This window comes from Sus scrofa, chromosome 3 (genome assembly GCF_054392235.1).
Source record: "Sus scrofa isolate SSC_HxYL_T2T_F1_AM1 chromosome 3, Sscrofa_HxYL_maternal_Yorkshire_Landrace_v2.0, whole genome shotgun sequence".
Lineage (NCBI taxonomy): Eukaryota > Metazoa > Chordata > Mammalia > Artiodactyla > Suidae > Sus > Sus scrofa.
The window spans coordinates 123576153-123593159 of record NC_139385.1 but is presented as its reverse complement, the minus strand read 5'-3'; the positions used below and the strand labels follow the sequence as shown (position 1 = coordinate 123593159).

At 43.4% G+C, this 17007-nt stretch overlaps 1 protein-coding gene and 1 long non-coding RNA gene across 10 annotated transcripts in view; one reads left to right on the top strand and one right to left on the bottom strand.

Moving 5' to 3' along the window:
- RBKS (ribokinase) overlaps positions 1-17007 on the bottom strand; it is a 98700-nt gene that overhangs the window by 55826 nt on the left and 25867 nt on the right. For 8 of the 9 annotated variants that reach the window (XR_002342152.2, XR_014839491.1, XM_021085801.2 and 5 more), the window contains 2 exon segments: positions 11811-11943; positions 166-229 (listed from right to left, as the gene is read on the bottom strand). Coding sequence is in view for 5 of the 9 variants with exons in the window: in XM_021085801.2 (XP_020941460.1) it covers positions 166-229; positions 11811-11943 (197 nt within the window). In the remaining 4 variants the exon portion in view is untranslated. 9 annotated transcript variants of the gene reach the window in all.
- On the top strand, positions 2167-8875 carry LOC146404910 (uncharacterized). The gene is made up of 6 exons (XR_014842511.1): positions 2167-2274; positions 3368-4039; positions 4211-4441; positions 4742-4913; positions 5155-6277; positions 8166-8875. It is a non-coding gene; the product is annotated as an uncharacterized LOC146404910 (long non-coding RNA).

Sequence of the window (17007 nt, the reverse complement as noted above, 5' to 3'; positions counted from 1 at the left end):
GAGAATTAACAAAGGACATTTAAGCAAGATGAGACAAAGCTGTGTGTAAAAATTCTCTGGCCACCAGGGGAGGATCTAATAATTCTATTCCAGGTTCAACTTTTCTTGTAACCAGATTCCAGAAGAAAGTTATCAGAATTAACTTTAAGAAAGAAAAAATTTTACCTGTAGAAATATCATTCTGTTTTAAGTTTTCTATATAATCATTGCCAAAGGAATCTTTGCCAACCTGTACCAAAGAAATGATGAATGTTAGATCTTTTACATTTAGTAAAATGCTACAATGTAGCCTTTAGAATACTTAGCATTTTAAAAGGGCATATCTGCACTGTACTTTATAAACATTAACTAATTAGCCTTCTTAATGTAAGATGCTAGACTTGATTTCAGCCCAAAGAATTGTTATATATTAATGTTTCATTTATAGCCCACCTACAATGTGGAACCTTTAATGACTGTCACACATTCTATAGCTTTCCTCTCACGGATCTGTTATGTGGAAATTCTCACTGAGACAGAGATGGTCCACCATCAACAATTCTCAGTATTTATGATGGGATCTCAGTTGCTTATACTTCACTATAAATGAAGGCATCTTTGTAATGACCTGCCTCGTGTTTCAGAATCTTCTTATCTTCTTCCCTGACCCTGTGTGGGAGGTGGGCAAAGAGGAGGGGACTGAAAAAGCCCTAGCTAACTTGGGTAACTTAGTATAGTGGCCTTGTCTTGTTTTGTGTCCTAGCATCCATTCTGATATTGATACTTCAGTTTTTCCTTCAGATACCCATTCCTCTTCCATGCATAGACAACACGATTAGGGTAGCACACTTGTCACAACCAGTGACTCTATAGTGATCCATCTTTATCACCCAAACTCTGAGGCGTACATTTGGGTTTGCTCTGGTCTTCTACATTCTATGAGTCTGGACAAATGCATAGACATGTATCCACCATTACAGTTTCATTCAGAGTAGTTGCCCTGCCCTAAAAGTCCCCCTGCTCTCCTCGTTCACTCCTCCCTACCCTCAGTCCCAGGAAACTACTGAACTTTGCACCGTCTCCAGTTTTGTCTTTTCCAGAATGCCATGCAATTGGAATCATACAGTAGGTTTCTTGCACTTAGTAATATACATCTGAGGTGTATTTTTTTTTTCATTTTCTTGGGTTGATAACTCATTTCTTTTCCGTGTTGAGTGATATTCCATGATATGGATGTACCACGGTTTCTCTCTCCATCCACCCGCGGAGGGACATCTTGGTTGCTTCCAAGTTTTGGCAGGTGTGAGTTAAGCTACTATAAACATCCATTTGCAGGTGTTTGTGTGGATTCCTCCCTCCTTCTATTTTTAATTTTAATCACCTTGTCACCTTTTAAATGTTAGGAGACTTCACAAAAACAACCCATATTTCCAGGAAGTTCTGAAAACTCAGAGGTCCTGGTAAACACCAGGCCCACATTCCTGCAAGATGACCCAGCTGGACCTGTCTCAAAGGTGAACACATGCTCTCTGGTTCACCAGAGCCCTCACCGGCCTATTTGCAATTATGTCACCTGTTTGGCCCCGCAGGCTTTCAGGCCTGCCACTCCTGACTATTCTTCCGTCCTGCAGATGAGCACTCTGTAGTGTCTCCAGCCAGGTCTGAGCATTCCTGGTGGGTTCTGCTCTTCCACAGCAAACGTTCTCGGGACATATCAAGGGAAAGAAACCTAGAGGTTTACTTGGCCAAGAACCTCAATGAGGGACAATAACATTTCCTGGGAAGTTTCCTGGATTGCCTAAGAGTCAGAAAAGCTGTTTTTTTTTTGTTTTTTTTTTTTTTTTTCAGTAAAGGGCCAAAGAGGTAGTGTTTCAGACACTGCAGGCCAGATGGGTCTCTTCTGCAACTACTCAACTCTGCTATTGCGGTGCGAAAGCCGCCAAAGACAATCTGTAAACAAATGGGTGTGGCTGTGTTGCAATAAAACTTTATTTATAAAAAACACATGGTGGCCAAGATTTGCCCCACAGGTTGTAGAGTGCTGATCCCTCATTTAAATGCCACCTCTGATACCTTCTTCCTCAAAGAACACTTTTTCCTGTGCTCCTTTTCTGGTGGAAATGTTGATTAGGCAACAATTTCAAAAAAGATCATAATGTGTTATTAGGACGCTTTCTATCTCTACAGCAAAGAGCATCCACTACAAAAGAATGCTGTGGGGAGAGCCCCCTGGCGGAAGGAGGTCATCTGCTAAAGGTTTCTGTCCCAGAAGTCATCTGGCCATTTATCTACCAGGTAAGTGTCAAAGCATCTTGTTTCTTAGGTCAGATATTCGTGCCAGAAAACAAATCCTTTGTTCTCTCACCTTAAAAATTTTTTTTTAAACATTATTTAACTCTGTCTCATGGGTAATCAAAGTGTTATATACTTGGGAAAGTATCCTTACAAGAATCTTGTAGGGATTAAGAAGGGCCAGCCCTGGGCACATGTGGCCCAGTACAAATTAGAGCAAAGAGACTTCTCTCCCCTTTCTTGTCAGGTTTACACAGGTAAAATCTGTTTAAGGTGAATGTCAAGGGCAGGCTTGATAAATGGGGGTGATATTATAAACATTAGGAAGTGCCAGGATTAGGAAGAATTATTAAAGGGGAAGAAGTTTTGCCTTCAAGAAACTGATAATATTGGAGGGAAAATAAGACACAGAGAGGCAACTCCAACACCAGATGGAATCCCATGTGCACAGAGGCCTAATTAGAAAGGGATTCAGGGAGTTCCGTTGTGGTTCAGCAGTAATGAGCCCGACTGGCATCCATGAGGATGTGGGTTTGATCCCTGGCCTCGCTCAGTGGGTTAAGGATCCAGGGTTACTGTGAGCCGTGGTGTAGGTCGAAGATGTGGCTTGAATCTGGCGTTGCTGTGGCTGTGGTGTAGGCCAGCAGCTGCAGCTTTGATTCAATCCCTAGCCTGGGAACCTCCATACGCCACACAAGCAGCTCTAAAAGGGAAAAAAAAAATGCGAGAGAGGGATTAAGGCTCAGGGTCACTGCTTCCACAGGTTTGCTGCTATTGCATTTTTTTTTTTTTTTTGTCTTGTTGCCATTTCTAGGGCCGTTCCCGTGGCATATGGAAGTTCCCAGGCTAGGGGTCTAATGAGAGCTTTAGCTGCCAGCCTATGCCACAGCCACAGCAACGTGGGATCCGAGCAGCATCTGCAAACTATACCCCAGCTCACGGCAACGCTGGATCCTTAACCCACTGAGCAAGGCCAGGGATCGAACCCACAACCTCATGGTTCCTAGTCGGATTCATTAACCACTGAGCCACGATGGGAACTCCCTGCTATTGTATTTTAGAGGCTGCAGTAGTTGCCTGTCTTCTTCTTGCCCAGAGAATTACCTGATTGGCTACATCCCTCGGTGATGGTTATGGTTCCTGATTTATTCTAATGGTGATTTCCTGGCAAATCTGTTGGCTGCCCATCTAAACTCTATGTGAGAAGTGGAGTGAAATCCTTTGCTCTTGCCTTTGATACTCCCTTGTTAAACCTAAGTGGAAAAGTAACAACACTGCTGAAGATTACAAGAAGTCGACTCTAGTTCCATGAACTTCCCATGTTGGTCCCAGGGATTTACTGCAAAGTAAAAGAAGTGAAAAAGCCTAAGAATAGGAATATTTTTTTCATTTGTGTCTTGGAAGTCAGAAGGCCCTTCCCAGCAGCTGTGTGATATGGGGCAAGCCACTTTAACCGTCTCTAGGCCTCAGTTTTCTTATCTGAAAGTCACAGCCAGCTTGCTGCAGGGATAAAATAAAATAACATGCGCAAAAGGACATTTACAACTTTTAAAGGTGAAATAACGCTTTGCTGCTACCATCACCATCCTGGGAGCATTGCTGCTGCTGCCGCCGAGGCTGCTTCTCTGGGGGGAAGGGCAGGGCTACTGCTGCTTGGATTCCATCTTATCAATTACTTTCCTGCCCATCGGGTTCTCCCCGAGGCTTCCAATTCTTCCCGTTGCTGCCTACCTTCAACAGAAGAGCACTTGATCATGGAAGCAAGTAGGTGGGTATGTTAAAACTATTTCAAAAATGAGATTGTGTTACTATTATTATTCTAGTAAAAACCTTACAGCTCCAGTAATGCTGTGGTGTAACTAATGCTGTTTAATGTGATCATGTATCTCATTCCTTTCATTAGAACAACATAGCTAACTGGGAGCAAACCTCTATCTAGGGTTATGATTTTATTGTGTGGAAGCATGGACAGAAACCTGGCGATCTGAGGACAAAGATCTTGTTACTGAGCGATGAGTGAAAGTATTTTGAAAACCACAGCGAACCATACAAACGCAAGGCCCCTGGAATAGTAAGTCCTGTTAGAAAGGAACCTCCACGGGTATCTCTGGAGACTTTCACTATTTTCCTCATCACAGTTTGCCTACCCACGTAACGCGAGACTTGACATGTACGTATCTGGGCTGTGAGCAAAGTGGTGCCCGGGCATCAGGACCCCTGGACTTTCAGTTCTGCCATTATCCTAGTTAAAATCCTTTAGTCTTCTGTGAATGGTTCCACCTGAGCCAGGCTGTAGGGTGGGACTAATTCCCTCGGCTGGGTAGGAACCAAGAGTTCTCAGCCTGGCTGCACATTGGTATCTCCTGAGAATGCCCGGTTCACCGCCCAGACCCCTTGGATCGGACCCTCTGCGGGCGGGGCTGGGCGGGCTCCGCAGGTGGTTACAATGTGTGGTCTCCACTGGCTGCAGGGGGAAGGCTGGGAGGGCGTCGGTAAAGCTCGGCCGGTGTGGAGGAAGGGAAGAGGGAGAGCGGCGTCCTGCTTGGCACCACGCTGTGCGTCAGCTCCGAGGGCGCCGAGAATTGCCACCTGCAGAATCTGCTGGGGGCAGGGGCCCCTCAGGGTCCGACGCCCGCAACAAGGTACTGAAAAACCTGACAGATGTCCTTGGCTTGTGTTGGCTGACTCTAGACTCATTTTGATGTGGCCCGGGTTTGCTTTCCCTTGCTTCTTTTGCTTCTATCTTTCTGAAATTCATAGCTGGCAAAATAGCTGGATTTCTCTGTTTTTCAGCGTGGTCGGTAGAGGCATGGTTGAAACGGTCATTTGTATTGAAACGCTGAGTACAGTATGTCCATTCCTATTTCCTTGCCTTCTGCTTAGGGGAACTGAAGTCTCCTTCTCGCTCCTCTACCTCATCAAATGTCACCTGTTTTTCAAGCATTAGCCTAAGGCTCTCTCTTCTGGAAGAGAACTGTAACCCTTACAGAACTCTGCAAGCATTCCTGATGGACACCGCATCATTAAACACTCAGTTGAATACATCGTTTGCCTAAACAATCTTCCTTAAAGTCTAGTCTTCCTAAAAGTTCATCGGACACTCCAGCTTAGCTTATGCTTCTCCCGCACCAAGCCCTGTGCGTTCAAGGTGTTCTATTTGATCATCATAATTGCCTGTGTTCATTTTCCTCGGGCCTAGCTTATCCTTCTTAAGGGGACATGACTTACAGGCACCCAGACTATTCCAGTTATGGCTACAGAAAGCTTGTGAACAAGGTTTGGCTTCTAACAGCCCTCTTGAAGACACTCTCACAGTCTCTTTGTTGCCGCAGTGAAATACGTTTGGGCAGAGGTTCTGGGAAAACCACACGGTCTCAAGTGGGCTGGCTGTGTCAGGTTGTTGAAAGAAACCTGGCCCCCAGCAACTGTGGCCAACCACTGGCACATGGGCTCAGGCAACTTCCGGAATCCCAGGTGCTTTTCAGGAAATCCCGGACCCACCGCTACCCTGTTTACAATGAGTCTCTAGGGCAGTGCTTTCGGATGGAACGTCCTGCAATAATGAAATGCTGTATATCTGTGCTGCCCAGTGCAGACCCTTGAAGTGTAGCCAGTGTGATGGAGGAGCTCAGTTTAAACTTTTACTTTGATTCCTTTTAAATCTTAATAAGCCACATGTGGCCAGTGGCTGGTGTATTAGACAAGGCAGCTATTTTCCATGAGTTAGGACGGTGGAAAGCAAAAGGGCCCGGCTCATCAGGAGCAAGAGCACCTGCTCCAGCTAAGGGAACGGGGGGCTTCCTTCACTCTGACCTCCCTCCGCGGTGGAGGGGGAGCCAGCCAGCGGCTTCCACAGTCCAGACCATGACCAGTGCTGAGGGCAGTGACTTCAATTCGTGCTGTCACGATAGATGTCTATATTTCAAAATGGTTGAGGAACGGGCTGCTTGCGATCCTTGAATGGCAGAAAATACCTAGTAATTCCTCCCGTCAACGTCTACTTGAGGTGAGTGGAACAGAGGACCCGTCCCAAGTCCCATGAAATTGAATATTCCGCTAACAAAAAGTTAACCACATCCATTAAAACAGGTTCCTGCTTGTCAAAGTCAGAGTACGTGAAGATATAATTAACGCTAAAACTAAGCTGCAAATAATTTAATCTTCATAATTCAAGACATTTTGTGACCTTCCAATGCCTGAGGGTTGTAATGAACAGTAAGTTTCGGGGACTAAGCTGCATTTATTGTCATGTAACAAAAGCCAGCAGTTGCTTTTTTGACGAAATCCCATGCCATAACTTTATAACTTGTCATGTGTGTCTTGATCACACAAGAGGAAAGCAAAATGCATAAAATTCTAGTTGTTTAGCCTGGCTAGTTGTTTAAATCCTAGCTAGATGGATGTTTATCTTGATGGTGGCCTTTAATATACGAAGTTAAAAGTTACAATCACCATTATCAGGCCTGCTTATCTGAGAGTGGTGGTGGGCTTGTGGTAATCCAGTTATTTCTTCCATCCTTCCTGTGTGAAGCATATTCATTCGGTGAGGGTTGTAGGAGCCCTGTGTTTGGGCACATGACCAAGAAGTCCAATAATATAACCAACTAGTTTTAGCCAGGCATCTTTCCACAGAGTTCAGGAAGAGACAGATTTCACTTCATTATATGTTACCTCGAAAAGGCTGGTGACTAATTTCTGATATTTGAAAATTAAAACCTCAATGCATGATCAGTAATGATTGTCCCACAGTAATCTAGTTCAGAAGGGCACCATGACAGTTAACACGATGGGTACTCGAATACACTGCTTTGCTTTTCTTTCTTTTTTCTCTTTTTCTGCTTTGCCACAACCGTGGCATATGGAGGTTCCCAGGCTATGGGTCGAATTGAGCTGCAGGTGCTGGCCTACACCAGAGCCACAGCAACGTGGGATCTGAGCTGTGTCTGTGACCTACACCACAGCTCATGGCAACACAAGATCCTTAACCCACTGAGCGAGGCCAGGGATTGAACCCGAGTCCTCATGGATACTAGTTGGGTTCATAACCCCTGAGCCACAATGGAATTCCCTCGAATATACCAATTTTTAAGCTATCTGTGGTAAAGGCTCAGGGTTTTGTTTTGGTTTGGGTTTTTTTCTTTTTTTCTTTTTCATTTTCAATCCATTGTGGACTAATAATTTTGTAAAATATAAAAACAGTAAATTAAAAACGTCGATCAGGAGTTCCCATCATGGCATAGCAGAAACAAATCTGCCTAGGAACCATGAGGTTTCAGGTTCGATCCCTGGCCTTGCTCAGTGGGTTAAGGACCCGGCATTGCCGTGAGCTGTGGTGTAGGTTGCAGATGCGGCTCGGATCCTGTGTTGCTGTGGCTGTGGGGTAGGCCAGCGGCTACAGCTCCAATTGGACCCCTAACCTGGGAACCTCCATATGCCGCAGGTGCGGCCCTAAAAGGACAAAAGACAAAAATAAATAAATACACACACACATAAAAGCATGGATCATATAATAATAAAGGCCTACTTTATTATTACTATTACATTCTATATTCTGTAGCTATAAAATTACTTCATAAAATTGCTATAAATGTTCTTGATTGCTTACTCTCAGTTTCTGTACTGTCCTGACCCGTGACAGTTTGGAGCTTGGCCTGAGGTCCAGGTTTTGAGTGGCACTGCTCTGACTGTCACCGAACTTTATACCTGGCCATTTTGAATAGAGAGCAGATGACTGCTTATATTAGAGTTTAGACTATCTTAGATTGGAAGGAGGAAAGACCAGGTACTTTTTAAGGTTTAATTTGTATTTCATATGGGAGTATAGTTGATTTACAATGTTGTGTTTCATGTGTACAGTGGTGTGGTTCACTTATACACATATCCATTCTTTTCAGATTCTTCTCCCATGGAGGTTACTCCGGAATACTGAGTAAAATTCCCTCTGCTACACAGTTGGTTGGGTAGTTACCTATTTTAGAGAGAGTGTGTATGTTAACTCCAAACTCCTAATTCATCCCTCCCTGCCACATTTCCCCTTTGGCAACTGTAAGTTTGTTTTCAGAGTCTGTGAGTCTGTTTCTGTTTTGTAAATAAGTTCATTTGTATCATTTTTTAGATTCCACATATAGATGATATCATTTGCTACTTGTCTGTCTTTGCATGAGACTTTCTAGGTCCTCCTGGTTTGCTGACTGGCTCTGTGGGTCTCTAGGGTCCATGCCTGCTGTGGCTTCCTTCCACCTGCATGGAAGCAAGGGCTCCGGGCTCAGGCTGGTCCAAGGGATCTTGAGCTCTTTATTTTATCAAGGGCCTCCTGAGCTGCCCATTTTTGTTGTTTAGAAATAACATCCTTCTTTCTAGCATCTGGCCTCAATGGAATGGAGGAGGAAATACTTAAACAAATCAGTAACAGCCTATGAAAGGTGTCCTAACGGGCTGCTTGCCCTGCCAAGAAGACTTTCATTTTCTATATCTGCCTGAATTTTTAATCTCAAAATATCATCTCCAATTATCCTTGGACCATGGCCTTGGCCCATGACTCAGTTGAGTATCTACTACACAACTCTTAACTTCCCGAAATGTTTCATTACATGTTTCACATATGCATCTTGGTGGACTCTTACTTAATAATCCTTGTCGGAGTTCCCGTCGTGGCTCAGTGGCTACCGAGTCCGACAGGGAACCATGAGGTTGCAGGTTCAATCCCTGGCCTTGCTCAGTGGGTTAACGATCCGGCGTTGCTGTGAGGTGTGGTGTAGGTTGCAGACGTGGCTCGGATCCCGTGTTGCTGTGGCTGTGGCGTAGGCCGGTGGCTATAGCTCTGATTAGACCCCTAGCCTGGGAACCTCCATATGCCGTGGGAGTGGCCCAAGAAAATGGCAAAAAGACAAAAAAAAAAAAAAAAAAAAAAATCCTTGTCACAATATCCTGACAAACCTCTCTACTTAGCTCAATATAAGATGTTGTGCGTGTGCCATCAAACACTGTGCCTTCGCCAGGGCTTGCATTTTTGCTTGTTGTCGGGCAGTAGTAGGCACGTTAATCTTGCTAAGAGAGTCACAGGAAATTGTCTACCTGTTTATCTTTTGCTCCATCTGCTCATTTTTATTTTGAATAATTTCGTGATTTTGGTTTCTACTTGAAATTTGGCACCTTAAAAAAACTGCTATAAGGCAGTTTAGCTGACTTGCTTAATAAAAATATACTAATTGAATGAAATCATGATTAACGGATAACAACTTCTATTATAAAAGACATTTTCTTTCTCTTTTTAAAGAAGTCTAATAATATGATGCAATTTGTTTAAGGCTAAATGAATCCACATCTAAAGGTCCCAGGGCATCTAAGCAAAGTAACCCCATAAAGTTTTTGGCTGAGGCCATGTGTTCATATCCTCTGTACAGACTCCCAGGTTACATCTCATTGCAGAGCCAAACAAGAGACCACTAACTCAGGGGCAGAGTAGATAAGAACTTCCAAAATTGTTCAGGTGCTCCCATAAACTATCATACACAGACCGGAAGAAAACACACAGCACCTTTATTGAATATCCTCCTAACTGGAACACGTCCCAAAATACAGCCCTCTGCCTTCTATCCGTCTCAATTCCACTCCTATGGTTTTGTGATTCACGTCCCAAGTTCACTTTCACAATTCAAATACTTCTATTTTGCATTTCTCTCTTTGCCTCAACTTCAAAAGACCTAAAATAAAACCAATGTCAAAATCTTTGAGTTGGATAAGGCCCCAGGGGACATCCGTTTTTGACTTTAATGGCTACAGGAATAGCTTTTATAAAGCTTCCAGAAGGGGGTTCTACAATCTCTCCTTTCACATCCTCAGCTCTAGGGAACTCCCCTCTCCCCAGGGCATCCATCCTTGGTACCCTGATCCCTATACTCATTCTCTGTCCAGGGTTTCCCAGCCAGGAAATGACACCATCCTGCTTCCAGTTCCCAAGCCCCTTTAAGCCGGCACCATCTGATGGCTCCCCAAACCCTCATTCCTAATCAAGTATAGGGTGGGTCAGCCCTAATATTTTAATCAGCTCCCTCTCCCAGCCCCACAATTCTTGGCACATATTAGGTCACCAATAATTAATTGCTAATATTTTAAATCTAAGAAGAGCTCAACCTTAGCAAATGAGCTTCTTAATTTGAATCTTGTGCTTCATGTGATGTTTTTGACCCAATAGCCAAATGAGAATTATATCATCAATTAGAAATAAGGTACAGTTCATTAGCAGATGAAGTGGTAATTGTATACTTTATACATCATTTAAAGACTCCTGTGGAGAGAGAAGTGCTGTAATGCAGTGGGAGATGACATTCCAGAGAAATTCTGATAAAATCTACCCAGCTCACAGGAGAGAGATCATTCTTTTAAATTTCTCATATTTTTCTTCTTCTCTACTGTGAAGACCTTGGCTCTCTTTCCTAAAACAAATTATCTTTCTTGTGATACCAGTAATGCTAGCACCTTACAATTTCATTAAAGACACAAAAGTTGAACTTTTGGCAGCCAGTTTTGTTTCATTTTCAGATATTTCGTGCAGAATGGCTGGAAATAGGGTTACTGTATTTTACATGTTATTTCTTTATATACCTGAAAACAGAATTATACCTAAACACCAGTTATGTGTAGCTCATGAAGGCCCAGATTCCTTCTGATCCAAGATATAGCATGAGAAGAAATAACTTACAGATGAGTAAGTCATCAGCTATTCAACCAAGTTTCCAAAAGCTATACTGCAGGAGTGAAACCTGCTGAAAACAAGATGATTCATGCTGGTGTTTAGAAACTGGACCACAGAAACCCACTGCAGTAGGCTAATTCACCTCTCTTCCCACACTCCAGTTATCAACCCATTAAATGCAGGGAATAAATTCAGGAAATGCAGCATTAAGTTGTTTGAGGACTGCTACGGCCCAGAGGATTCAGTGAGGTAGAAACATATAAAGGACAAGGAAGATGACCCCCTCCTGTTGAAGAACCTCCCAAAGCCTCAAACAGATACTCAAACCTGCACGTACACGTACTTGTTGGAGCAGCACGGTTCACGATAGCCAAAAGGTGGAAGCAGTCCTTTCTCAGCAGATAAATGCATAAAACAAACTGGTAAATACAGTGGAATATTATCCAGCCACAAAAGGAAGAAAGTACGGATACATGCTATAAGGTAGAAGAACCCTGAAAACAATATGTTAAGTGAAAGAAGCCAGACACAAAATGTCACATATCATATGATTCCATTTATAGGAAATATCCAGAATAGATAAATCCATAGAGACAGAAGGCAGCCTGGTGGTTGCCAGGGGCTGAGGGGAGGGGGGAATGGGGAGAAGCTGCTTAATGGGTAAGAAGTTTTACTTTGCAGTGACGGAAATGTTCTGAAACTAGACAGAAATGGTGGTTGTGCAACACTCTGAATTGTACTAAATCCCACTGAATTGTTCACTTTAAAATAGTTTAAAAAAAAAAGCCTCATCTTAAACCCACGGTCTTGCCTCTAGAACCCTCTCTACTGTCTTTTCGCTTACCTTGCACACCATGGACGTCTTGGCTCCAAGCCTGGCAGCCTGGACACACTGGTTGGCACCTTTCCCTCCAAAGCCGATAAAAAACTTCTGTCCATGGATGGTTTCTCCAGTTTTTGGCAAACGAGAAGTAAGGCTATCGCAATTTAAGTGGAGAAGGGAAAACAAAACAAAAAAACCACATCGGTAACTGCAATCAATTGAACTTCTTCAGAAGACAGAGGGAAGGTTATCTGATGGAGCCGCTGCCCTTAGCAGCCAGAAGCACAAGCAGAAGCAGGGAAGATGATCCTTGAAGATAACGGTCAGTGGTTTGCATCACTATGGAGAATGCATCTTGACAAAAATTTCTCTCCCCGCCACGGCCCCACACCCATACTGTTGTAGCTCTACTTCAGATGACAGTTCTTAGTGTCTGGACTGCATCAGGGTAGTTGATGGGTGCCTCTGTTTTCCATCCTGGGGAACTCTTGGAGGGAAGTAACCTCAGATTCCACCTTTCCAATGCCCAGCCCAGAACTTTATTCACAGTGGGTCTTAATAAATGGGACCACGTTAAAGTATGTTTCTGTACAGGTTTATCTGGTCACTTAACAAGAAGCAGGAAGTATGCCAGGATTCTAGTAATCATGTAATCACGTTAGGAGAAGTTGCAATTCCAGGCAGTAAAGAAACATATTTGTTTCTTTGGGGGTGGGGTGGGAGTGAGGTATTTAGATGGAAGGATTAAGGTTTTAGTCCTAGTCTACTGCCTAGTTCATGCTTTGACTCTGAGAGCATCTATTTTAAAAAATGGATTCTAAAGAGTTAAGTTTAATTTTTTTACTATAGAAAATTCCAAAGATATAGAACTAGAAGAAATAGTAAGCTTCCCATACTCCCATATACCCATTATCCAGATCCAGCTGTTGTCAACTCATACCCAATCTCTGTCTATACTGTACATTCACTGCCTTCTCCAAGAGGTGAAGATTTTTACTGCTATGTTACTGCCTAATGAGGACAGTATGAAACAAGGCAAAGGGAGTACAAGACTTGCTCCAGGACGTGGTTTTCGTAACATTAATGGCGGGAGATGTGAGGAAACACAAATTTTGAAGAACAGAAGACTTTAAAATGGAAAAGGAGGGATGGTATGGGGTGAGTAGAGAAGATGGGCTCCAGTGGCATGAGGACGGGTGGGCTGGCCGCAGAGTGGGTCAAGGGCCAGTTGGAGCCAGTGGAGAGATGGCAGGTGTGCGCGCCCCCCCCCCCGCCCAGGTGAATAAGCTTTAGTCGGGGAAGAAAAGTCAAGAGAGAAGTTCATGATAGGTCTATCGAGAGCCTACTCTGAGCAGATTAGAAATTCATCCTCATGTCCCACCTAGGCTGAGATCAACCTGAAAACAGCATCGTATTATATGAGAGTAACAGAACAATACTCACCCCTACGGGTCCCTAACAGCCTGTTTGCAGTGGGATGACGTGCAACTGATGCCAAGAACATGTGATCATGTCAGTGAAAACCAGGTTTGACCTGTGAACCCCCTTTACCCAGTTCTAAAAGTCTCAACAAATTGGGCTAAAACTACTCCCTTCCCTAGCAGTGCACTGTCAAATATGGTTATTTGAGATTCAAAAGAGACTCATCAATAATTTGAAAACATCCCACTCTACTCCTCCCCTTTTCCATTCTATTTTTATCTTGGATTCTAAATGCGTTTATAGTACTGATGAAAAAAATATACATCTACAAGGTTCACTTCTGAAAAAGGTACTCAATCAAGAGAAAAATGGTTTTAATGTAATGTTATTATCCTGTCATTTAATTTAGCAATGACAAGTAATGATGAGATTTTTGATTTGCATCAGAAATCTTAAACATTTTAGGATTCTGCTATGAACAGGCAATGAGTAATCTGTGTGATTGAGTAACTATGTGATTTCTTGGCTTATTGATGCTGCTACAAACAACATTCATAACAACCTTAAAAAGAAAAAATATCCAATGTGGCTAAAAACAGGCCAAAATAATTAGTAAGACTGTCACTAAAGAAACTTATGACTTCCACTATATTTATACTTAGATTTGGGTCACAATTCATTGGTTTGAATTAAGTGTGTTTTTTTATTATCAATTATGGGAAATCATGAAAAACATATCACCAGATTATTATTGAGATGTACGTGTATGTGGGGGAGGCGTGAAATTGGGGGTACAGCGTGTATGTGTTTGACGTGGGAGCAGATGGCTGGGATTTAAACTCATTTCTAAACAACTTATAATAACACAAGCACTGTACTAATTTAGCCATCACTGAAATTCCTCACTCCGTTGGAATTTTACTATTTTCTTTTCCTTCTGCATCTCAGTCCTACTCTTTTCTCTTTCCTCCTTCAATTGTAGCCTGTTCCTGCAGTGAGGACAGGGACCAAAGTACCATTTTATCCCCATTTTCTGACTGAATGAATCTTTGTTAAGAGTCTCCTCTGCTCTCTGAAGGGAAGCAACCTATGCTACCCCAAAGTATGGCTGTAGGAGTTTAGGACATGCCACTGCAAAATATGCTGCTTTGATATGTTGATTATTTTGAGCTATAGGCAACCGAAAAACAGCAAATGCAGGGAGAGGCTTTCTCTGAACTCCCCTTATCTGCCTAAAGACAGGTCCTCCCAAAAGAACTCAACTGTCCCCTCTCTGGGAGTTTCATCAACTTTTGTCCCAGGAGAGGAGACTAGAAGTCAAGACCACACCGAGACAGACGTGGTCAGAGGCTATCATATCTCCCATCTGCTCTTCTAAGGGGCCATTCATCTTTCCTAAAAGTCATCTACTCTCCCCTAAAAGACCTACCACTCCCCTCCCCCTTCCTATGAAGATGTTATTTAATCCTGAATTCTAAGTCACCTTGGAAAATGGGTCATCTCCCATGTATACCCCTGAGGGATAAACGTTAATAAACTTTTGTTTTTCTCTTGTTAATCTGCCTTTAGTTCAGGGCTCTCAGCCAGGAACTCGGAAAGATAGAGGGAAAGTGATTTTTCCTTCCCTCCATCTCTTTTCCACGTCCCCCCTGTAGAGCATCCATTCTTTCTCCAGAGATGCAGAAGTACTGACAAATGGGAAGGTGGAGGCAGGAATGACTATTCACACGTCTGGCGATTACAATCTATGCTTTACAAGACCTTGCCCACCAGATCCCCAATATGGGCAGCATGCCTTTCCTGTAAGCAAGAACCGTCACCAGAACTCACACTCTCATTCCTTCATTCGTGCATTGAGTCAACAAATGTTAAATCAGTGTTTTCCAGTGTACCTCCTACAGGGCAAAATTAGGGGGCTGACAATGAGATAGAACCTAACCACACACAGTGCAAGCAATACATGGGTGACCAAAAAACATGTCATGGAGTAAGATCAGGAAATGCTGGACCTGATTCATATTTTTTAAAAGGAAAAAGATACACGAGGGAGTTCCTGTTGTGGCTCAGCTGTAACGAATGAACCCAGCTAGTATCCAGGAGGACATGGGGGTTTGATCCCTGGCCCCGCTCAGTGGGTTAAGCTGGCATTTGCTGTGAGCTGTGGCTATAGCTGATTCCTGACTCAACCCCTCGCCTGGGAACTTCCATAAGTTGCAGGTGCGGCCCTAAAAAGACCAAAAACAAAAAAACACATTTATGTTCTCAGATGCTATGTAAATGCATAGAAAATGAAACGTTAATAAATATCCATGAGAAGGATGGGAGCGGGGAGCAAAAATTCATGTTTTACTTTATATACTTACGCATGGAAGAATGTGCAACAAGACTATCTTTGTGTTTTATGGGAAGCCACTTGCTACTACTTCAGAGTCATCTGACTTGTCCTGCAGGATGCAGAGCAGGCATTTTGGTACAGGCTTTGCTTTCCCTGGCTCTCACTCCCTGCGTTACAGTCCTGCATAGAGGATGTGCACTTAAGCCTTGTCTTATTGCTCTCCTCTCTGTTGAACCCAGATCAAGACAGTTTATTACTGATTTATTTGTTTCTGAAAAGTGAATGAACTGGAGAGTGGAAAGTAAAATGGAGAGCAACTAGAACATTAGTTATAAACAGGCAGATGGATTTCTGAACTATAGATTCTAATGTACTTTGAATTAGGCTTTCCTATTGAATTTTCTTTATTAAAATCATGACATTACGGTCAGGTTCAGCAAAGGACCTGCGCAAAACACCATCTGTTGGATGAAAGCATCACTGTGGGTCATCCCAATTCAAATACAAGCCAAACATGGAAATTTCCATTGTGGCTCAGTGGAAACGAATGTGACTAGTATCCATGAGGATGTGGGTTTGATCCTGGCCTTGATCAGTGGGTTAAGGATCTGGCATTGCCGTGAGCTGTAGTGTAGGTTGCAGATGCCACTGGGATCCCGAGTTGCTGTGGCATAGGCTGGCAGCTGTAGCTCTGATATGACCCCTAGCCTGGGAACTTCCAAATGCCGTGGGTGTGGCCCTAAAAAAAAGCAAAAAAAAAAAACCCCCCAAAAACAAACCAAATATGGCAGAGACAGATAAAGGGTTCAAAGGGGCCGGGGGTGGGAGGTGAGCAGTGGAACGGAGGAAGCAGTTCTGGGAGACACACCTTTGCTACCATTTTTAAAAGTTAAAAATACTGTAAATTTAGGGAGAAAATCAGTCAAAAATATATTTGAATTTAAAACAAATTCATAGCTCTAAAACTGCCACAACAGGAGATCCCGCTGTGGCACAGCTGTTTAAGGATCTGGTGTTGTCTCTGTGGCAGTGTAGGTTCGATTTCCGGCGGGTCACAGTGGGTTAAGGATCCCGTGTTGCTGCAGCTCTAGCTGCGCCCTGGCCTGGGAACTTCCACATGCTGTGGGTGTGGCCAAAAAAACAAAACAAAACTGGACAGGAGACACGGATAAATGTTCACAGCTGGCCCCCCAGTCTTCCGGAGCACAAGAGGCCATGTGGTTAGACCCTGGTTGTGCGAGGCAGGAGGCCTGAGCCACCCACTGATTGTATTACCTTTGACAGCTCTTCCCTCTTTGAACCACCTTCTTCTCTTGCAAAACAGGTTTAATAATACTTGTCAACTCCTTAAATGCCTGGGTTTTGTGCTCTGAGTTCTTTCACTGACAGGTGTTATCAGAACAACTTATCAATTGCTTTTAACTTCTTGACAATGATGTGCCTGTTACAGATTCTCAAAGG